Source organism: Entelurus aequoreus, linkage group LG14 (genome assembly GCF_033978785.1).
Source record: "Entelurus aequoreus isolate RoL-2023_Sb linkage group LG14, RoL_Eaeq_v1.1, whole genome shotgun sequence".
Classification (NCBI taxonomy): domain Eukaryota; kingdom Metazoa; phylum Chordata; class Actinopteri; order Syngnathiformes; family Syngnathidae; genus Entelurus; species Entelurus aequoreus.
The window spans coordinates 2,202,895-2,226,493 of NC_084744.1; the positions used below are offsets into that span (position 1 = coordinate 2,202,895).

Genomic DNA, 23,599 nt, shown 5'->3' on the forward strand with positions numbered 1-23,599 from the left:
ATTATCTAGTCATATTTACTATTAATTTATAAGTAATTGATGCAATGAGACTTGAAATCAGTTATATTTCATACAGCAAAAGTAGCTAACAGGGTTTTATGGTTTGTAATATTAACACACTCTCATTTTCTGTTAGCCAAACCTGATGAGCCTAATGGACCAATCCGATTTGATGAGATCGATGCAACCTCAGTCATCTGCAGCTGGGATCCTCCGGCTAGGGATGGTGGAGCTCCCATTAGTGGCTTTGTAGTGGAGCAACGAGATGCCCACAGACCAGGCTGGGTGCCGGTCTGTGACCATGTCAGTCGACCCACCTTCAAATTTGAGAACCTGATTGAGGGAGACGAGTATGTCTTCCGTGCGGCTGCTGTGAATCGCTACGGCACCGGAGAATTTTTGCAATCCGAGATTGTCACCTGCAGAAGCTTGAGAAGTAACTTTTCCATGCCCATAAAAATCTGCTGTCATTCCTGACAGAATGCTGACATATTCTTCATCTTTTACAGATGTGTCTGGACCTCCAGGCCGACCGACCATTTTTGATATTTCACGTGATGGCATGACAGTAGCCTGGAACCCACCAGAAGAGGATGGTGGGCTTGAGGTTTCTGGTTACATCATTGAGCGCAAAGAAGTCAGGTCTGACAGATGGGTCCGTGCCAACAAGAACCCCATCACCATGACTAGATACCGGTCAACAGAGCTGATTGAAGGTCTGGAGTACGAGCATAGAATCCTCGCCATCAATGCCCGTGGAATGAGCAAACCAAGTCTGCCTTCGAAACCAGCTGTGGCATCAGATCCCATTGGTGAGAGACATACACATATTAAGATTGGTACCTGGCTTGCTTTTTACCTATGTCAAGTTTAAACAATGATTTCATTCAGTGGTTCACAAACTTTCCACGCTGAAATACAAAAAACAGTATATATTGTAGCATGTAAGGACCAGAGTGGAAGGAGGAGTGTCAAAAGATGGAGCTAACTGTTTTAATGACATTCAGACTTTGTTTTCTTATCAGCATTCTTGCCAACCTTGAGACCTCCGAATTCGAGAGATGGGGGGGGGGGGGGGGGGGGGGTTTTGGGGGCGTGGTTGCGGGGTAGAGGTGCAGGCAGCATACCCCTTCCCTTAAACTTTTCTGGATGAAATGAAATTATTTTTTCCCATCATTGTGGAACTTGCAAGCGTATTTCTTCTTCTTACTCGTCGTCGCCATGTCTCTTCTTTGTTCTTCTGCCTCGTCTCCTTCTTGTCGTGTGTGCAGTTGTGCACTGAGCTCCAAAAGCCGTAGATGTTATTGTAGCGTCTCGGAACAGTTAGTGCTGCAAGGGATTGTGGGTATTTGTTCTGTTGTGTTTATGTTGTGTCACGGTGCGGATGTTCTCCCGAAATGTGTTTATCATTCTTGTTTGGTGTGGGTTCACAGTGTGGCACATATTTGTAACAGTGTTAAAGTTGTTTATACGGACACCCTCAGTGTGACCTGTATGGCTGTTGACCAAGTATGCCTTGCGTTATCATTAAACCAGTTAAAAGATCATTCGACGTGTCAGTATATTTTGACATCTTCGAGTAAAGACCGTTGTTAAACCCGTCCAACGCTACATTATTATGTGACTGGACCGGTACGCTGTTTACATGGAGGAAAAGCGGACGCCTGGACAGCATGCGACTGATAAGGGGTGAAGGTTTCAGGTGAGAGAGGACGCTAAAGGCAGTGTCTTTAAGGCACGCCCCCAATATTGTTGTCCAGGTGGAAATCGGGAGAAATTCGGGAGAATGGTTGCCCCGGGAGATTTTCGGGAGGGTCACTGAAATTCGGGAGTCTCCCGGGAAAATCGGGAGGGTTGGCAAGTATGCTTATCAGCAATCGAGCAGTATCTATACATCCCAACAACACACAACACTGAAAATGTGTCCCGTGAAAACGTGTCCGACCGGAACTCTCAGACAATAACAAAAGTTATGTTGGTGACCCACTACAATATCAAAAAAATAGGATCGAAACAACATTTGTTGAACGCTCGCCTCAGCCGCAGGTAATCGATGTTCCTCTTGCCTAAACGTCGCACTGAATAGCGGGACAGGGAGACAATCAGGGGCGCTGAATCAAGCTCGCTAGTTAGCATAGTTTGCATCATCGAGCTAGCTAGCTTGTTGTCGTCTACGTTCGCCCTTCGAGCCACAACGTTGACGGCTTTCTACTTTGCTGCTAATCATATTTGGATGATTATAATTCGAACGCTGTTAGTTCTGAACCAGTTCTAGTTCTAGGGTATTTTTAGTAGCCAGCAAGGAGGCATATTTTTGACGTAGCGGACATAAACAGAGGTTACAACACCGGAAATATATTACCCGAGGGCGAGTGGCTATAGAATAGAGTTGCCAAATGGGAAACGTTTTCGGAGTTCTTTGCATGCATGTTATATAATTTTGCATGACATTTTCAATTATAATAATGTTAGTAAATTAAACCTAAAACTATGTTGTACATTACTGTATGTGCTACATGTAAGTTTAAAAAAGACAACCAAAAGAGGTTGTTGGATCAGAATGAATCAAAAAGTAAAATATAGTGTAGAAATGCACGCAATTGCAGGAAATGTAGTCTTGATTTTCAACATTTTACGTCGGGGCTTGTGTGGCAGCACTTCGTACCGATATACATTTTTTCCTCTTTTTTCCCCAGAAGGTGCTCATGTCTGTAATTGATTATTAATAAAACATCTTTGACATTTAATTGATTATTGTACAACTATTGGAGGTGCAAATTTAGGTAACTCATAGTAGCGGTACACATCTTTGTTTTCGTGCAAGGGTTTTGATTCGGTTTCAGTAAGTTTGCTCTTTATTTTGCATTATTGTACTGAATGCAATTAAAACGTGCTTACTAAAGTAAACCTACTAAACACAACATATATTCCGGACTACTTGTATGAATCAGTACTTCTCATCAGTGGTGTGGCTGCAGGATACACCATCACCCGTTTATATCAAGCATTGACCCTAATTGCGGAAATGTTTGAACTTAATCACTTTACATTTCTCTCCATGTCAGATCCACCTGGTTGCCCTCAGAACCCACGGATTACTGAAACCACTAAGTCGACTGTGTCACTGGCTTGGAGTCCCCCTGATGATGAGGGAGATGCCAGGGTAGACGGGTACCTAATTGAGATGCAGAAGGTGGGCACTATGGCTTGGCTCAAGTGTAACACCACACCCTCCCTGATCTGTGAGTACACATTGACCAACATGCCACAAGGAGAGGAGTTCAAATTCCGAGTTATGGCCTGCAATGTTGGTGGCTCTGGCGAGCCTGCTGAAGTGCCTCAAACTGTCACCATCACAGAGATGTTTGGTAATGACACACTAGAAAAAAAACACAGAATTAACTTTGTCATGGAAGTAAAATGGAATTTAATTTTGCATTTTTACACTTGTCTACAGAATCTCCAGATTATGAACTTGAGCTAAAATACAAAGACGTGTATGTGGTTCGTCATGGTGGCGTGGTCCGACTCTCTGTCCCCATCAAGGGTAAACCTCACCCAACTTGTTCGTGGTCAAAGGACAGTGAGTCACTGTCAACCAACGCAATGGTTGCCTCCACTGAAGATACCAGTGAACTAGTGATCAAAGGAGCAGAGAGAAGTGACTCTGGTCTGTATGAGCTCCTTCTCGAAAACAAAGTTGGCAAGAAAAAGGCCCAAATTAAGGTGAATGTCATCGGCCGTCCAAGTGCTCCAACCGGACCATTAATGTTTGAGGAAGTCCAGGCCAACTCTGCTAAGGTCTCCTGGAACGTTCCCACTGACAACGGCGGTACAGAAATCCTTGGTTACATTGTTGAAAGAAGAGAAGTTACCAGAAATGCATGGTTTACCGTGGACAGCAGAGTGACTGATAACCACTTGACAGTAAAGAGCCTAAAGGAAGGAACAGAATACCACTTTAAGGTTACTGCAGAGAACTCTTTTGGTATCGGCCCGTCTCTGAAATCAGAGCACCCACTGGTGCCCAAGACTATGCTTTGTAAGTATTTGTGTTGTTCCATCCTGAACTACAATGAAGTCATTTAGAGGCTGGTGTTTTAAGAAAGTGTCAATCACACAACAGGTCCACCAGAGCCTTCAAGCATGCCACCAGAGATCATGGATGTTACCAAGAACTCTGTCGCATTGGCATGGTCCAGACCAAAGGACGACGGGGGTTCTTCCATCACAGGCTACTTTGTTGAGTACAAACAATCGTCCGCAGAACAATGGAGCCGCCACCACACTAAGATTTCCTCCACCATGTTTACTCTGTCTGGACTCACGGCTGATACGGAGTATCATTTCCGTGTTGTTGCTGTCAATGACATTGGCGAGAGTGAGGCTGGAACTGTGTCAGACCCAGTGATGTGCAAGGATCCATTTGGTGAGCTATTTTAGTCTTTGTAATTAATTGATGGAAGTCAAGAGGACAGATTGAAATATTAACCATTCATTTGCTGGCTTTCAAACAAAAACCTGCATTTATATTTTGAGTCAGTATGTTATGGTGGTGGCAAAACAAAACAACTGACATTTGTTTTGCTATTTTTTAATTCTCCAGATAAGCCCAGCCAGCCAGGCGAAATTGATACGGCAAGTGTGACTAATAACTTGATCACTATTCGCTGGCAAGCCCCAGAGTGTGATGGTGGAAAGGAAGTCCTGGGCTATTGGGTGGAGTACAGGAAGTCCACTGAGAGCACCTGGATGAAATGCAACAAGCAGAGGCTGAAAGAGAGAGAGTTCACCATGCGTGGACTGGCTGAAGCTACCGAATATGAGTTCAGAGTATTTGCTGAGAACGATACTGGAATGAGCAGACCTTGCCGAACTGCCACTTGTATAAAGACTAAACTAAGTGGTGAGTATATTTATAGTGAAAGTTGCAAGTATTATTAAATTGGTACGTAAAGTATTCCGAGTGTTTTGAGCGTTTGTTATATTGCTCTGTACTTACAGTTGAAACAAAACCAAGCCTGAGAAAGGAAATGGATGAAGTAACAGCCAAGCTTGGACAGTCTGCTGTCATGAAGTGCCAAATTATCGGCAGGCCTGTTCCTGACATCAAGTGGTATCACGCAGGCAAAGAGATTGTCGAGTCCCGTAAATATGAAATAAGCTCTGACGGGCGTAACCACTCCCTATCCATTATGACTGACCAACAAGAGGATGAGGGCGAGTATACCTGTAAGGCTACCAATGATGCCGGAGACATAGAGACCAAAGGTACTCTTGTATTGGAAGCAGCTCCATCGTTCCACTCCGACTACCCGTTGAAGAGCACATATTATGCTGGCCTGGGAACAACTCTGCGCATCCACGCAGTATACATTGGACGTCCTGAGCCAAAGATCATGTGGCTCCACGAAGCAAAGACCCTGGAGAACGCTGAGGACATCAGTATAGAGACCACCGAGCATTATACTCATCTCATTATAAAGAATGTGCAGCGTAGAATCCATGGAGGCAAATACAGGATTAGACTGCACAATCACTTTGGCAGGGCGGACACTGCATTTAATGTTGAAATCTATGGTATGTTTGGTTTATGTCAGCACACCTCAGTGATTTCAGATGTATATTTGTAAAAATATGTTTGATTACTAAAAACATCATTCATTTGTTTCCAGACAAACCAGACATGCCTCAGGGTCCCATTGTTTTGGAGGCTCTCCTGAAGAACTCTGTCATCATCAGCTGGAAGCCACCCAAGGACGACGGAGGCTGTATGATTACCAACTACATTGTGGAGAAGCGAGAGGACAGTGAAGGGAACGAGTGGGAACTGGTGTCATCATCCATCAATGGCACATCCTGCCGTGTTCCCAACCTCACCGACAGTGCCGGTTACTACTTCCGTGTGTATGCCCAGAACCGCTATGGCAACAGCGAACCACTTGAGCTTACCTCACCTATCCTCATCAAGAGTCAACTTGGTATGTTTAGGCAACTACTTTTCCTGAGAACATGTGTACCAAAAAAAACTCAAGACAATGTAGTCGCTGGCAATATCCTCAGGGCATTTAAATGATTGCAACCGGACTGTTCAGTGTGTCTTATAAGGTGTTTATAACACAAACTCTTAACAGCTCTAGTCTGACTAGATGCTACTACTAGTTTTGACCAATCTATGAGTCTATATGAACTCATGAAGCCTGCTGGGATAAGAGGCAAAACACCTTCTAAGACAAACTAAAGAGTCCAGCGATCGATTGATTGCCCTAAGAAACCAATGACCTGGGAGAATGAGAACATCTATAGACACCGGAAATATCCTAATTTCATGACATGTTTTGTTATCCTCCACAGAGAAACCATCACCACCCCAGGAACTGGCTGTTTCTGGAATCACCAAAGACTCCTGTGTTGTTTCCTGGAAGCCTCCACTCAGTGATGGTGGCTCCAAAATCAAGAGTTATTGCCTTGAGAAAAAGCAAAAGGATAAGAGGGAATGGGGCGAATGGACACCCGTGACAACAGATGAGATCAAACAGACGGTCTTCTCTGTCAAACGTTTGTCCGAGGGTATAGAATATGTCTTCCGGGTTAAATGTGAGAACCTTGGGGGACAAAGCGACTACAGTGAGGAAAGTGATTCTATTGTTCCAGCCACAGCTGTTGATGTTCGGGCTCCTGCTTTCAAGGAAGAGCTGAGGAACATGAGTGTCAAACACAAGAGCAATGCTACACTTGTCTGCAAGATCACAGGGCAGCCGAAACCTGTGATTAAATGGTTCAGACGAGGAAAGGAGATCCATTCGGATGGAAAAAAGATAAAAATTCAAGAATTCAAGGGAGGTTACCACCAACTGGTGATCGCTGAGGCAGATGAAGAAGACTCCACTGTGTACCAGATCAGGGCCACTAACCAAGGAGGTTCAATCTGTGCTACCATCTCTCTAGATGTTGAAAGTGAGAATTTCTTATACAAATACAATACATATTATCCTAAACTGCTGTTCTCTTAACAAACTTTTTCTGTGTTAACAGTTCCTGCAAAGATCAATCTTCCCAAGAACCTGAAAGACAAAGAAGCGATTCCTGCCCTGCGTGGAGAAATGGTCAATATTAAGATTCCTTTTGGTGGAAAACCAGATCCTGTCATCACATGGCAGAAGGGACAAGATCTTATTGACAGCAATGGCCACTACCAGGTTATCGTCACAAGATCGTTCACTTCTTTGGTGTTCCCCAACGGGGTGGAGAAGAAGGATGCTGGCTTCTACATTGTGTGTGCTAAAAACAGATTTGGCATTGATCAGCAGACAGTTGAGCTGGATGTGGCTGATGTGCCTGATCCTCCACGGGGTGTTAAAGCCAGCGATGTCTCTCGAGACTCCGTCAGCCTTAACTGGGTGGCTCCAGCTAATGATGGTGGCAGCAGAGTTATCAGTTACATTATTGAAAAAGGTTCTACCACTTCCGAGAGGTGGGAACGTGTTGCTCAGTCTCGTGACTGCCGCTACACTGTTATCAATCTTTTCGGAGGAACCAGCTATCAGTTTAGAGTCATTGCTGAGAGCAAGTTTGGACAAAGTGCCCCATCTGAAACCAGTGGACCTGTCATGACAAAAGAGGACAAGTCCAGAATTCTTCTCTATGACAGAGAGGTTGATGATGCAGGACATGTACCAAAAGGAAAATCCCCACACTCAGATGCAAAGAATATGCATAAAAAATATGCTATTGCAGAAGAACTGGGAAGAGGTCAATTTAGCATTGTCCACCGCTGTGTACACATCAGCTCTGAAAAGACCTACATGGCTAAATTTGTCAAAGTGAGAGGTGCAGATCAGACAATTGTCAAGAAGGAAATTGCCACCTTAAACCTGGTTAAACACACAAACTTCCTTCTCCTACACGAGTCCTTTGACAGCCAAGAGGAGCTGGTGATGATATATGACTTTATCTCAGGCGTCGACATATTTGAGCGTCTCAGCACAGCAGAGTTTGAGCTTAATGAGCGAGAAATTGTCAATTACATTCGGCAGATCTGCTCAGCTCTTGAGTTCTTGCATAATCAGAGCTATGGACATTTTGATATCAGGCCTGAGAATATTGTGTACTCAACAAGAACTGGCTCAAATGTAAAAATCATTGAGTTGGGACAGTCCAGACACTTGACGCCTGGAGACCAAATTAAGATACAGTATAGCACTGCAGAATATGCTGCACCTGAGATCCACCAATGTGACTTGATTAGCACTGTGACTGACATGTGGTCGGTAGGCGTCCTCACTTACGTGCTCCTCAGTGGACTCAACCCATTCTCAGCTGAAACCAATCAGCAGATGATCGACAACATTTCAAACGCAGCATATGGCTATGATGATGAGTCCTTCAAGCAGGTCAGCGTTGAAGCATTAGACTTCACAGATCGCTTGATGACAAAGGAACGTAAACATCGCATGACTGCTGCTGAGGCTCTGGTGCATCCATGGCTGTCCAAGCCCGAAGATGAGCTGAGCACTAGAACTATCCAGACTGGCAGACACAAGAGATATTACCAGACAATGTGGAAGAAGGAATGGAACACTGTGGTGTCTGCAGCTCGCATGGCCAGCGGTGGCTCAATCAGGTCCCAGCGTGGTGTGTTCATTGCCAAGGTGAAGATTGCTCAGTTTGAACACGGACCACATGGTGGTCAGATTGGCCACTCAGTGGCCAGCGAGGGTGATAGGGTGAAGTTTATTTGCAACATTGACAACTATGACAGCACCACTGAAGTGACCTGGTATTGTGGTGTCAGGCAACTGGAATCTTGCGACAAGTACGAAATTGATTACGAGGATGGCCTAGCTGTGATCACAATCACTAAAGTCACAAAATCCGATGATGGCACATATAGATGTAAGATTGTCAACGAGTATGGCGAGGACAGTGCTTATGCAGAGTTGTTCGTCAATGGTGTCAGGTCCTACCGTGACTACTTCACTACACGTGTGGTCAAGAGGACAAAGCGTAGAATTGACACTGCTAGAATGCTTCAGAAGCCACCAGAATTCACCTTCCCTTTGGTTAACCATACAGCATACATTGGAGAAAAAGTACGCTTTGGTGTCACCATCACGGTTCACCCTGAGCCACGTGTCACCTGGCACAAATCTGGACAAAAGCTTATCCCTGGACAGGATGACAAAAAATATACATTCATCACTGATAAAGGCCTGTACCAGATGATCATTCACAGCGCTGAAGTTGAGGACGATGCCGAATATAGCGTTGTGGCTCGCAACAGGTATGGCGATGACAGCTGCAAGGCTCGGCTTACTGTGATTCCTCGACCAAAACCGGCAGACCTCACCCTGAGGCCAATGTTCAAACGCCTTCTTGCCAACGTCGACTGCAGGGAGGGCCAGAACGTTCGCTTTGAAATCAGAGTTTCAGGCCATCCTATACTGAAGTGGGAAAAAGATGGTACGCCCATAGCCTTTGGGCCATCTATTGAACTTGTACACGAAGGCTTGGATTATTACTTACTTCATGTGAGAGACACATTGCCGGAAGACTCTGGTGTGTACAGAGTGACTGCCACAAACTCTGCTGGGTCGGCCAGCTGCCAGGCAACACTCAAAGTGGAACGTGTCACTCATGTAAAGAAAGATTACGAGAGCAGCCAAAAGGATAAGAAAACTGTATCTCAAAATGAAGAATTAGACAAAAAGGTGAGGCTGTATCAGATTTTGTCAGACACAGTTGTCATGCCATTACCACCTGCAGCAATCCAGGCTGTCAGGGAGGCAGCCACCATGTTTAAACCTGCGGTTACAACTAAGACGAGTGAAAAGTCTGCGGCTGTCATACAGAAAGAACAAGAAGAGAGGAAAAAGCGGGCAGATGAGAAGAGACTGCGTATGCCATACCTTGTGCCCACTCCTCGGGTCATGAACCAGGCTGTGCTTGAAGAAGACATGGAAATTAAACACTTCAAACCGCTCTCAGACATGAAGTGGTACAAGACGCTCAGGGATCAGTATGAATTCCCAGAGCCCATGGAGAAAATTAAACAGAAGAGGATGAAACGTATTCGTCTCTCCAGGTGGGAGCAGTTCTATGAGGTACCTATCAGAATCAAAGACCAGTACAAGCTCAAGTGGAATATCCCGTCCATGACTCAAGATGATTTGGAGACGGTGAGGCCAGCCAGGTACCGCGCTACTTCCCCAGAAATTGGGGTCTACCGCAGGATTAGGAGGCGGTCATTGGGTGACTTTTCAGATGAGGAACTGCTGCTGCCGGTCAATGAGTATTTGTCAATGAAGAGAACTGAAGAAGAGAGGCTGCGCCTGGAGGAAGAATTGGAGCTTGGTTACTCTGCTTCTCCGCCAAGTCTCAGCCCTGTTCGCTTTGAGCTATCAGCACTTCGCCCCTCATCACCCAGAAGAGTCTACAGTGATGATGATGAGCCAGAAGCTCTTCAAAGATATGATTCATACAAAATACCATCCAAGTATGAAGCCGGCTCAAGTTTTGTTGACCTTCAACAGCGTCACATGAAAGCCACATATAAACCCCCCAGAGAGAAGCAAAGAATGTATGAAGAGAGAGAAGATCAGGAGTTGCTGCGACCACACACAACCACTCAGAGAATCTCCTCCTACAAGAGTGAAATCAAACGCATGGAGATTGAGGAGAAGACTCGAAGTTTGAAAAGAGAAACATTTTCCACAGTTGCAAAAGTCTCAGAGGGCATTGAATCAGAGCATCTGACAGCTTATGCTTCTGAATATATTCCAAAACCCATCGTGAGGCTTCCGATGCCTGAACCAGAGAGTACAGACCCTCCTCCAGGAAAGGTTGTCAAGACAGAGACCGCTTTGCCCAAAGTCGATTATCTGTCCAGGTATGAGGAGAGGAAGCAGACTCTAAGATCAGAGCGAAGATCTGTGGAGAGGAAATCGGAGGACATGAAGCAGGCACCTTTTAGCCTCGACCACATCCCACGAATTACGATCCGCATGCGATCTCATCGTGTTGCTTATGGTTCCAACACAAGATTTACTCTGAATGTCCAGGCCAAACCTGAGTCCAAAGTCAAATGGTTCCACAATGGTAAAGAGATTTACCCGGGCAGCAAATACCACATGACCAACATCAGTGGCCTCCTTACGCTTCAGATCAACAACTGTGTGACTGAAGATGCAGGAGCATACTCTGTTGTCTGCAAAAACATCAAAGGAGAGATTTCAGACAGTGCTACGTTAGACATCGCAGCAGCGGAATACGCTGCCTCGTCTTCTTTTCACCAGGACGAGGAACCTCCATCCTCTCATTTTTCAGACATGACTGAAACAGAGATATATCACATCTCGTCAGCAGCAGTGAAGGAAACCGTGACTGAAACACTGACAAAAACCGTCACTGTTGTCGCGAAGGAAAAGACAAAGCATATTGTTCAAGCAAAGATCCTGACCAAACCACAATCTTTGACCGTTGAGGAAGGAGAACTTGCCAGATTCTCGTGCGGTGTGGATGGTGATCCAGCTCCTTTAATATTGTGGCTTCAGGAGGGAGCACCTCTGGCTTCATCGACCCGTCATCATATTGAGTCTACAGAGACCAGCTCCTCTTTGGAGATTTCTGCTGTGCAAGCATCCGATGAAGGAAACTACACTCTAATTGTGGAAAATGCTGGCGGTAAACAAGAAGCCCATTTTACTCTGACCATCCGTAAGACTGAGCCCAAGCAGAAAGTAGTTGCTGCTCCTAGAGTCACCTCCCCAAAAGCCAAGTCCCCTGAACCTGTGAAAACGCCAAAAAGAATCAAGTCCCCCGAGCCGATCAAGTCCCCTCTGCGAGTCAAGTCACCAGTCTCATCAAAGTCCCCTACCGCAAAATCTCCGCCTCCATCCGTCAGGGAAGTTAGCAGTCCAATCAAATCACCGCCTCCATCTGTCAGAGAAGTTAGCAGTCCAATCAAATCACCGCCTCCATCTGTCAGAGAAGTTAGCAGTCCAATCAAATCACCGCCTCCATCTGTCAGGGACGTTAGCAGTCCAATCAAATCACCGCCTCCATCTGTCAGAGAAGTTAGCAGTCCAATCAAATCACCGCCTCCATCTGTCAGGGACGTTAGCAGTCCAATCAAATCACCAAAGAGGGTGATGTCACCAACTGTTGCGAAGAAGTCAGCTTCTTCTGTAGACTTGGAACAGCTCAGTTGTGGCTCGCCACCGCACTTCCTGTTGCAACCTCGATCCCAAAATGTAATTGAAGGACAAACTGTCAAATTTACCTGTGAGATTGCAGGTGAGCCTTTCCCAGATGTGGAGTGGTTTAAAGACAATTTGACTGTAAGTACTTCTTTCTGTCGCTGTGAACTGGTTTGAATGTGACATTCACTCAATGTTTTTCTCTTGCAGCTTTCCACCACGTCCAACATGAGACTGAGTTGCGCCAACAGCGTGTACACTCTGGAAATATGTAAAACCACACTTGCAGACAGTGGCAAATACACCATAAAAGCCCACAACAACCTTGGTCAGTGTTCGGCCACATCCTCTCTTCACATCATTAGTAAGTATTTTGTGCTTTATCAATAAAAACATGCACTTGAATTTAGTTGAAGCCAGATTTCAGAAATCAAGTATACTTGTGAATGGCATTTTTGCAGCTGGTGTTGATGAAGAAACACAAGAAATCACAAGCGCTGAACAACGGGCGGACGTTTTCTCGAGTTCTTCCGTTCACATGAAGGCAGCTACTATGCAAACCGTCACTTACAGCTCCTCCACTGAGAGCGTGTCTGAGACTAGCAGTCAAATGATGCACATGTCTGCTCAATCGCATATGGAACCCTTGTGACAACAAGGGTTCAACAAATAGGTGAGGTGGATGAAATCCGAGCACATCAGCTCTTCTTGTCTTTGCCCCTCGGTCACGATGGAAGCTGCTGACATAAGGACACAGTTGTGATTTAACGGGTATTTTTATACTGTTTTTTTTTACAGGCGCCCCATCGAAGATAACAGCTCTCCCAGAAAAAAATTACATTGAGGTTGGAAAATCGCTGACAGTACCATGGGCCTTGTTTAGAGATCCAGCCCCATCCGTGCCGTGGCTTCACTCGGGTCGGACCCTTATCAACAGCGGCGAGCCTGACCACGTGGACAACACAGCTGACAATTCCACTGCTGCGGTGAAGGAGAACGATGCCGGTGCATACACCCTGCACCTTTCCCACGAACTCCATTCTGACACGGCAACTGTCAACGTTCACACCCGTTCAATGTAAAAAAAAAAAATGTAGTTACACCCTCGCCCTTGTTTTCCCTCATTGCTAATTTTGTTGGTTGAGTGAATCAAACAATTGACCGATTTTTCTTCTTGTAAATATGAACTATTTTTGTACCAAACATGACGTTCATTGATGCCAAATTCAAATCTCAACTTGTTATAAGATGTGATGACACTTTTGCAGTGACATGTACATAATGTATATAGCCGGGTTTCACGGTTATGAGAAATGTATGCATTGTTATTTATGACAATAATATAAAGTTAAAGAAGCAAAGCAAATACGGTTCTACAGGAGAAAGTTCTGCACGGAACGAATACCCTGTTAAACGGAGAAACTAAACCTTGTGCCTCAACGCTACGTTGACGTCTAAGATTGCCTCAGCAGGTAGAGCTTCTCCCTGCTGACGTTTACTCAACACGGAAAGCAAACTTGTTTTCGACACGCATCGCCGTTACGATTTCCTGCGAGCGTTAAGGCTCCGACTGCTGTTTGTGTCACCCTCACACAAGCAGCACGACGTGGCCTTGTGCTCCAACTGACTAAGTCGTACCAACACTTTGTTTGATGACCCGGTGAGAGTGCGTGTGGCCTGCGCTCTCACCTTTGATCCACGTGCGCTGCTTCTGGCACAGAAGGGTCTCTTTGGCTTTCTGTACGTTAACATCTCCTGGCCGGAAAAATAGAGAAAGTTTGAGTTGACTCTGCTATGCAGAAGCGGCGCCATCTCTCGGAGGATTGCCTATTAGCGTGTTTGTGTGTGTTTGTAGCTTCTAGTGGGTTCACTATGTCCGTTGTTGACTTCTATGCCACAGTGACTATCTGTGGCATGATTGTTTTTTTCATTCATCCTCCTTGAGTTTTTTGTTTTAATAAAGCATGATTTCAGCACCACATCTTTGAAGTTTTTTCTCAGTCATCTGCTTGGGGACGTCCTGTCTAAATCATGGGTTATACTTCACGCAGCCGAGTGTGAAGCGACTGGGATGGGAATCAGCACCTCCAAGTCCTTGTCCATGGTTCTCGCCCGGAAAAGGGTGGAGTGCCATCTCCGGGTTGGGGAGAAGATCTTGCCCCAAGTGGAGGAGTTCAAGTACCTGGGAGTCTTGTTCACCAGTGAGGGAAGAGTGGATGGTGAGATCGACAGGTGGATCGGTGCAGCGTCTTCAGTAATGCGGACGCTGTATCGATCCGTTGTGGTGAAGAAGGAGCTGAGCCGGAAGGCAAAGCTCTCAATTTACTGGTCGATCTACGTTCCCATCCTCACCTATGGTCATGAGCTTTGGGTTATGACCGAAAGGACAAGATCACGGGTACAAGCGGCCGAAATGAGTTCCCTCCGCCGGGTGGCGGGTCTCTCCCTTAGAGAGAGGGTGAGAAGCTCTGCCATCCGGGGGGAGCTCAAAGTAAATCCGCTGCTCCTCCACATGGAGAGGAGCCAGATGAGGTGGTTCGGGCATCTGGTCAGGATGCCACCCGAACGCCTCCCTAGGGAGGTGTTTAGGGCACGTCCGACCGGTAGGAGGCCACGGGGAAGACCCAGGACACGTTGGGAAGACTATCTCTCCCGGCTGGACTGGAAACGCCTCGGGGTCCCCCGGGAGGAGCTGGACCAAGTGGCTGGGGAGAGAGAAGTCTGGGCTTCCCTATTAGGCTGCTGCCCCCGCGACCCGACCTCGGATAAGTGGAAGAAGATGGATGGATGGATACTTGTACAGCGCTTTTCTACCTTCAAGGTACTCAAAGCGCTTTGACACTATTTCCACATTCACACACACATTCACACACTGATGACGGGAGCTGCCATGCAAGGCCCTAACCACGACCCATCAGGAGCAAGGGTGAAGTGTCTTGCTCAAGGACACAACGGACGTGGCGAGGTTGGTAGATGGTGGGGATTGAACCAGGAACCCTCAGGTTGCTGGCACAGCCACTCTCCCAACAGCGCCACGCCGTCCAAATCAGGGGTCTCAGACGCAATTCAACCAGGGGCCTTCGGACGTAGATTCTGAGGGAGGCTTGGCTCCACTTCAGAATCAAAATGTTTTAACCATGTGACTACATTTGTTAACCATTTCTACCAGCGGTGGATGTAACCCTGAACCTTATGATTCCTTGTAAAAAAAAAGTATATTAAAGTTAAAGTACCAATGATAGTCACACACACACTAGGTGTGGCGAAATTATTCTCTGCATTTGACCCATCACCCTTGTTCACCCCCTGGGAGGTGAGGGGAGCAGTGGGCAGCAGCGGTGGCTGCGCCGGGAATCATTTTTGGTGATTTAACCCCCAATTCCAAGCCTTGATGCAGTCTATTTGGACCATGTTAACACCGGTCCGCTTGCTTAAATGAAGTTGCCTTTTGTTTTTGTGTTTGCACCGTTATTGTTTGGGAGTCAAGATTGCAACTATATATTTAACTGTAAGCCACCCTGGGTGTGCAGGTTGCAATCACACTAAACTTTGAAGTCAAGTACAAAACCCAAAAGCAGTGAAGTTGTGTAAATGGTAAATAAAAAGAGAATACAACAAATCCTTTTCAACTTATATTCAATTGAATAGACTGCAAAGACAAGATATTTCATGTTCACACTGAGAAACCTTGTTATTTTTTGCAAATATTAGCTCATTTGGAATTTGATGTTTCAAAAAAGCTGGCACAAGTGGCAATAAATACTGATAAAGTTGAGGAATGCTCATCAAAGACTTATTTGGAACATCCCACAGGTGAACAGGCTAATTGGGAACAGGTGGGTGCCATGATTGGGTATAAAAGCAGCTTCCATGAAATGCTCAGTCATTCACAAACAAGGACGGGGCGAGGGTCACCACTTTGTCAACAAATGCCTGAGCAAATTGTTGAAGGACAACATTTCTCAAGCAGCTATTGCAAGGAATTTAGGGATTTCACCATCTACGCTCCGTAATATCATCAAAAGGTTCAGAGAATCTGGAGAAATCACTGCACGTAAGCCATGATATTACGCACCTTGGATCCCTCAGGCGCTACTGCATCAAAAAGCCACATCAGTGTGTAAAGGATATCACCACATGGGCTCAGGAACACTTCAGAAAACCACTGTCAGTAACTACAGTTGGTCGCTACATCTGTAAGTGCAAGTTAAAACTCTACTATGCAAAGCCACAGCCATTTATCAACAACACCCAGAAACACTTCGCTGGGCCCGAGCTCATCTAAGATGGACTGATGCAAAGTGGAAAAGTGTTCCGTGGTCTGACGAGTCCACATTTGTTTTTGGAGACTGTGGACGTTGTGTCCTTCGGACAAAAGAGGAAAAGAACCATCCGGACTGTTCTAGGGTGAAAGTGTAAAAGGCAGCATGTGTGATGGTATGGGGGTGTATTAGTGCCCAAGACATGGGTAACTTACACATCTGTGAAGGCACCATTAATGCTGAATAGTTCAGTTTCTTCCATGTAGCCTTTGCTGATAGTATAAAACTCATTCACAATGATAAAAAAGGCAAAAAAAGGCAGAAAAATCAGGTCAACCAACCCCACAAGGTTATTTTTCAGGGTGTTGGATGCCCTAATTTCAAGCCTCTTTGCATGTGCTCAGTGCAGACATCATCACCTGTACACAGTATCTTGCTGACTCGCATATTTAATGAGCTGGGGGTGACGTCAGGTGAATAGCACCTATTGAGACAGTTTTTCGGGGGGAAAAAACCCAACAAAAAACGGATTTTTATGGAATTTTGTAGCATCAAAGTTAAACAGCACGTGTAGAAGTACTTCAATGGTATGAATGACATATTATGAGTAGTACATTCAGAAATAAGATAACTATTGATATCCACCAATATAAAACACTTAAAAAATAAACATGAACTAAACACACCCAGACAACGAGAACGGGTTCATTAATGATAATAATAAAATATACATCATTGACATGTAATTATAATTAACAGTTTGTTTTCAACATGTTTTCCTAAGCGAAAGATGAGACAGCAATAATAATCGAAACATGTTTTAGGAACTAGATGAGGCAATTCCTGAATGCTCCAATGCTGAAGTTGAGCTGAAATCCTGGAATTTTTTTTTTACGAATTGTTGAAGTCGAGCACACAATTCCTGAACAGGCTGAATATTTTGAAGTTGGAACGGTTTGAATCAGATGAAAAATGTGGGACTTTGAAGAATGTCCCATTGATTTCAACGGGAATTTCAGGAAAAGCGGTAATTTGGAATAAAATTGAATGTTCTGAATGAGTTGAAATGATTGGTGTTGGAATTTTTCAAATCGGTCGAGAATTGTTGAAGTAGTAACATGTTGATTGATTGATGGATTGATTGAAACTTTTACTAGTAGATTGCACAGTACAGTACATATTCCGTACAATTGACCACTAAATGGTAACACCCCAATAAGTTTTTCAACTTGTTTAAGTCGGGGTCCACATTAATCAATTCATGGTAGAATTGTTGAATTGAGAAATGGTATTACAGAATTCCTGGAAAACCGGGAATTTTTCCAGTTCAAAAAACGAATTCGTTTTTTGCCTTAAGAGGAATGTTTTGACGGTATGGGCAATTCATTTTGAATAGGGAAAAATGTCCCGGAAAACCTTAGAATTCTGGGAAATCTGGGAATTTTTCCAGTTCAAAAAACAAATTGGTTTTTTGCCCTAATTAAGAGGAATGTTTTAATGGTAGAACAGTTGAAATGTGTTGAAAATAGTGTAAGGAGTAGTCGCCAGAAAAAAAGGTGAAAATAGAGCTTTGGAAAACCAGGAATTTTGGAAAATCCTGGAATTTTTTGGAACTCGGAAAAAAGGCAGTTTGAATTTTCGGGATGGTGGAATGTGTTGAAGGTAGAATGGTTTGAATGGGTTGAAAAATTTGGAAGTTTGAAAAATGGCCAAATTATTTTGAATGGGAAAATTTTCTCGGAAAACCTTTGAATTTTGGGAAATCTGGGAATTTTTCCAGTTCAAAAAACAAGTTCGTTTTTTGCCCTAATTAAGAGGAATGTTTTGATGGTAGAACAGTTGAAATGCGTTGAAAAATTATTTTAAAAAATGTATTGTAGTCGCAAGATAAAAGGAGGAAAATAGAGCTTTGGAAAACCAGGAATTTTGGAAAATCCTGGAATTTTTGGGAACTTGGAAAAAAGGCAGTTTGAATCTCCAAGACGGTGGAATGTGTTGAAGGTGGAATGGTTTGAAACATGTGGAAATGGTTGAAGTTTGAAAAATGGCCAATTCATTTTGAATGGGAAAAATGTCCCGGAAAACCTTAGAATTCTGGGAAATCTGGGAATTTGTCAAGGGAAAGCCCGTGATTCCAGAATTGGCTGAACAGTTTGAAGTTGGAACGCTTTGAATCGGGTGAAAAATGTGGAAGGTAGAGCGCGCCAAAATATGGAAAAGAATAATAAATATAATAATTTTAGTGTGTAAAACCATGAGTGTACACAGTAGACCTTTGTTACTACGAGGGACAACGTGGATACAAAAAGGACTTCATCTCCCAGAGTTCCTTGCGGCACCGCCGGACGTCTGAAGAGACAACAGCTTCGCCTGCTGCTCGGCATCTTTTCCCCGCGACGGAGCCCGAGAAGACACGGAGAGAAGAAGGCAAGAGAGGACGATGGCGGTCGCGGCTGAGGGAGGTTTGTGCGGCGTGAAGGTGATGTGTCGCTTCCGGCCGCTGAACGACGCGGAGCTCGGCCGCGGGGACAAATCCATCCCCAAATTCAGCGGCGACGACACGGTGGTGGTGTCGGTGAGTAACACGCCGGAAGTTGCGGTACCACGCGTTACATTTGGACGACGTGATCTATTGTTTGATTGACGGCTTGAAAAACCTTGACTGCTGGGAAATGGAATGAAATGAGCCCTGGTTGCTATGGCAACAGCAGGGCGGCGAGGTGTTTGTCGCCACAGCAACAAGGTGCATGCTGGGATTGTTTGTGATTGTTGGGGTGTGGCCCCTGGGGTGTCCAAAGTGTGGCTCGGGGGGCCAAATATAAACAACAAAAGTGGAAATAAAAAGAGCGGACCAGAACATGTTGAAGCTAATGGGTGAGGGCCGACATCCGGGCAACTGAGCTACATACGGGTTCTTCGAGCCATAGCAACCAGACTGGCGTTGAAAACAAACCGTTGCCATTACTCTTTAACCTGTCGACCTACGCTGGTTAAACCCGTCATTCTGCCTCCAAAATGCCGAAAAACGGTGTTGTTTTTGGTTGTGCTAACCACAACTGGAAACAGGGAAAACAAAGGTTGTATTTTGTTCTGCCAAAGCGCGATAAAAGCCCACAGAGACGAGACAAATGGAGTAGTCGCCAGAAAAAAGGGTGAAAATAGGACTTCAGAAAACCAGAAATTTTGGTAAATCCTGGAATTTTTAAGAACTTGGAAAAAGGGCAGTTTGAATTTCTGGGACAGTGGAATATGTTGAAGGTGGAATGGTTTGAATAGGTTGAAAAATATGGAAATGGTTGAAGTTTGAAAAAAGGCCAATTCATTTTGAATGGGAAAAATGTCCCGGAAAGCCTTAGAATTCTGGGAAATCTGGGAATTTTTCCCATTCAAAAAACAAATTTGTTTTTTGCCCTAATTAAGAGGAATGTTTTGATGGTAGAACAGTTGAAATGCGTTGAAAAATTATAAAAAATGTATTGTAGTCGCAAGATAAAAGGGGGAAAATAGAGCTTTGGAAAACCAGGAATTTTGGAAAATCCTGGAATTTTTGGGAACTTGGAAAAAAGGCAGTTTGAATCTCCAAGACGGTGAAATGTGTTGAAGGTGGAATGGTTTGAAACATGTGGAAATGGTTGAAGTTTGAAAAATGGCCAATTCATTTTGAATGGGAAAAATGTCCTGGAAAACCTTAGAATTCTGGGAAATCTGGGAATTTTTCCCGTTCAAAAAACAAATTTGTTTTTTGCCCTAATTAAGAGGAATGTTTTGATGGTAGAACAGTTGAAATGCGTTGAAAAATTATTAAAAATGTATTGTAGTCGCAAGATAAAAGGGGGAAAATAGAGCTTTGGAAAACCAGGAATTTTGGAAAATCCTGGAATTTTTGGGAACTTGGAAAAAAGGCAGTTTGAATCTCCAAGACGGTGGAATGTGTTGAAGGTGGAATGGTTTGAAACATGTGGAAATGGTTGAAGTTTGAAAAATGGCCAATTCATTTTGAATGGGAAAAATGTCCTGGAAAACCTTAGAATTCTGGGAAATCTGGGAATTTTTCCCGTTCAAAAAACAAATTTGTTTTTTGCCCTAATTAAGAGGAATGTTTTGATGGTAGAACAGTTGAAATGCGTTGAAAAATTATATTAAAAAATGTATTGTAGTCGCAAGATAAAAGGGGGAAAATAGAGCTTTGGAAAACCAGGAATTTTGGAAAATCCTGGAATTTTTGGAACTTGGAAAAAAGGCAGTTTGAATCTCCAAGACGATGGAATGTGTTGAAGGTGGAATGGTTTGAAACATGTGGAAATGGTTGAAGTTTGAAAAATGGCCAATTCATTTTGAATGGGAAAAATGTCCTGGAAAACCTTAGAATTCTGGGAAATCTGGGAATTTTTCCCGTTCAAAAAACAAATGTGTTTTTTGCCCTAATTAAGAGGAATGTTTTGATGGTAGAACAGTTGACATGCGTTGAAAAATTATTTAAAAAAATGTATTGTAGTCGCCAGATAAAAGGGGGAAAATAGAGCTTTGGAAAACCAGGGATTTTGGAAAATCCTGGAATTTTTGGGAACTTGGAAAAAAGGCAGTTTGATCGTGTTGATTGTTTGTGTTTGTGATTGTTGGGGTGTGGCCCCTGGGGTGTCCAAAGTGTGGCTCGGGGGGCCAAATATAAACAACAAAAGTAGAAATAAAAAGAGCGGACCAGAACATGTTGAAGCTAATGGGTGAGGGCCGACATCCGGGCAACTGAGCTACATACGGGTTCTTCGAGCCATAGCAACCAGACTGGCGTTGAAAACAAACCGTTGCCATTACTCTTTAACCTGTCGACCTACGCTGGTTAAACCCGTCATTCTGCCTCCAAAATGCCGAAAAACGGTGTTGTTTTTGGTTGTGCTAACCACAACTGGAAACAGGGAAAACAAAGGTTGTATTTTGTTCTGCCAAAGCGCGATAAAAGCCCACAGAGACGAGACAAATGGCTCGCAGCTTTACACCGGGAAAACGAGGACGGTTCTCACTGGAGTCCCCCAAAGTCCCGGGTCGTGCGTTCGGATCACTTCGTTTCTGGTAAATATAAGGAACAAAAATCCACCTTCTTAACCACAACTTGGCTATACCGTCCGTGCTAATGTTGTACTTGTTGAATTTGTACCTTATAACGTTCGACAGCTGAAGTTGTTGTTGTACAAAAATAACATGCGGTATATACTATATAGTCTAGAGCAGGGGTCACCAACCTTTTTGAAACCAAGAGCTACTTCTTGGGTACTGATTAATGCGAAGGGCTACCAGTTTGATACACACTTAAATAAATTGCCAGAAATAGCCAATTTGCTCAATTTACCTTTAACTCTATGTTATTATTAATAATGAATGATATTTACACTTAATTGAACGGTTTAAAAGAGGAGAAAACAAGAAAAAAATGACAATTAAATTTTGAAACATAGTTTATCTTCAATTTCGACTCTTTAAAATTCAAAATTCAACCGAAAAAAAGAAGAGAAAAACTAGCTAATTCGAATGTTTTTGAAAAAAATAAAAAAAATAATTTATGGAACATCATTAGTAATTTTTCCTGATTAAGATTAATTTTAGAATTTTGATGACATGTTTTAAATAGGTTAAAATCCAATCTACACTTTGTTAGAATATATAACAAATTGGACCAAGCTATATTTCTAACAAAGACAAATCATTATTTCTTCTAGATTTTCCAGAACAAAAATTTTAAAAGAAATTCAAAAGACTTTGAAATAAGATTTAAATTTGATTCTACAGATTTTCTAGATTTGCCAGAATAATTTTTTTGAATTTTAATCATAATACGTTTGAAGAAATATATCACAAATATTCTTCGTCGAAAAAACAGAAGCTAAAATGAAGAATTAAATTAAAATGTATTTATTATTCTTTACAATAAAAAAATAAATGTACTTGAACATTGATTTAAATTGTCAGGAAAGAAGAGGAAGGAATTTAAAAGGTAAAAAGGTATATGTGTTTAAAAATCCTAAAATCATTTTTAAGGTTGTATTTTTTCTCTAAAATTGTCTTTCTGAAAGTTATAAGAAGCAAAGTAAAAAAAATTAATGAATTTATTTAAACAAGTGAAGACCAAGTCTTTAAAATATTTTCTTGGATTTTCAAATTCTATTTGAGTTTTGTCTCTCTTAGAATTAAAAATGTCGGGCAAAGCGAGACCAGCTTGCTAGTAAATAAATAACATTTAAAAAATAGAGGCAGCTCACTGGTAAGTGCTGCTATTTGAGCTATTTTTAGAACAGGCCAGCGGGCTACTCACCGCGTTGGTGACCCCTGGTCTATAGCCTAGCTAGCTATTTTCGAAAACCGGTTTCGTTTAAATTTGCACTTAACAGTTGGGTTTTTAAAAAACAATAAACCCTATAATTTTCATGTTGCCCTCAAATCTCTCAATATTTTATACACTAACACTTGAGCTTGTTGATAACTTCCGCGTCTCTTTCTTAGTAGCGCACAGGCTAAGCTAACTAGCAAGCTAAGCTAGGCCTGAGAAGCTTTAAAGTTCACTGAGACGAGTCTGACGCAAATAATACATTTTCGTTTTTTCACATGATATGCGAATAAGTAAAAATGCGTAAATGAAGGATTTAACGCCGACTTCCAAGCCACAACGCTCGTTAAATGCTTTTTCTGTCAATGCTGTGTTCGCTGTGAGCTGCTTTGTTTTCAATGAATTCCCGGTTGCTACGGGATTGGTAGGCGGAAGTGACGTAGGTCCGCCCTCACCCATAACACAAAGCTGACATGTTTGAACATCTATAAAGTGCGGCCCGCAGCTTGAGTGCCACCCATTTTCTACCGCTTGTCCCTTTGTGAAGCCTACAAAATGTACAAAAGCAGTGAAGTTGTCACGTTGTGTAAATGGTAAATAAAAAGAGAATGCAACAAATCCTTTTCAACTTATATTCAATTGAATAGACTGCAAAGACAAGATATTTAACGTTGGAACTGGTAAACTTTGTTATTTTTTTGTAAATATTAGCTGATTTGGAATTTGATGCCTGCGACATGTTTCCAAAAAGCTGGCACAAGTGGGCAAAAAAGAGTGAGAAAGTTGAGGAATGCTCATCAAAGACTTATTTGGAACATCCCACA

General features: G+C 43.3%; 2 protein-coding genes across 2 annotated transcripts in view; both read left to right on the top strand.

The window, feature by feature from the left end:
• Positions 1-14,173, top strand: part of LOC133665260 (titin-like) — a 205,645-nt gene extending 191,472 nt beyond the window's left edge. The window contains 14 exon segments of the mRNA XM_062070512.1: positions 137-436; positions 510-812; positions 3,066-3,368; positions 3,458-4,042; positions 4,127-4,429; positions 4,607-4,906; positions 5,005-5,580; positions 5,676-5,981; positions 6,355-6,957; positions 7,036-12,338; positions 12,408-12,561; positions 12,659-12,845; positions 12,900-12,907; positions 12,996-14,173. Of these exon segments, the coding sequence (XP_061926496.1) occupies positions 137-436; positions 510-812; positions 3,066-3,368; positions 3,458-4,042; positions 4,127-4,429; positions 4,607-4,906; positions 5,005-5,580; positions 5,676-5,981; positions 6,355-6,957; positions 7,036-12,338; positions 12,408-12,561; positions 12,659-12,845; positions 12,900-12,907; positions 12,996-13,279 (9,515 nt within the window). The 3' untranslated portion in view covers positions 13,280-14,173.
• A 4,617-nt stretch (positions 14,174-18,790) lies between these two features.
• Positions 18,791-23,599, top strand: part of LOC133665208 (kinesin heavy chain-like) — a 32,155-nt gene continuing 27,346 nt past the window's right edge. Inside the window, exon 1 of the mRNA XM_062070456.1 lies at positions 18,791-19,034. Coding sequence (XP_061926440.1) covers positions 18,900-19,034 — 135 coding nt within the window. The 5' untranslated portion in view covers positions 18,791-18,899. The remainder of the gene's footprint in view (positions 19,035-23,599) is intronic.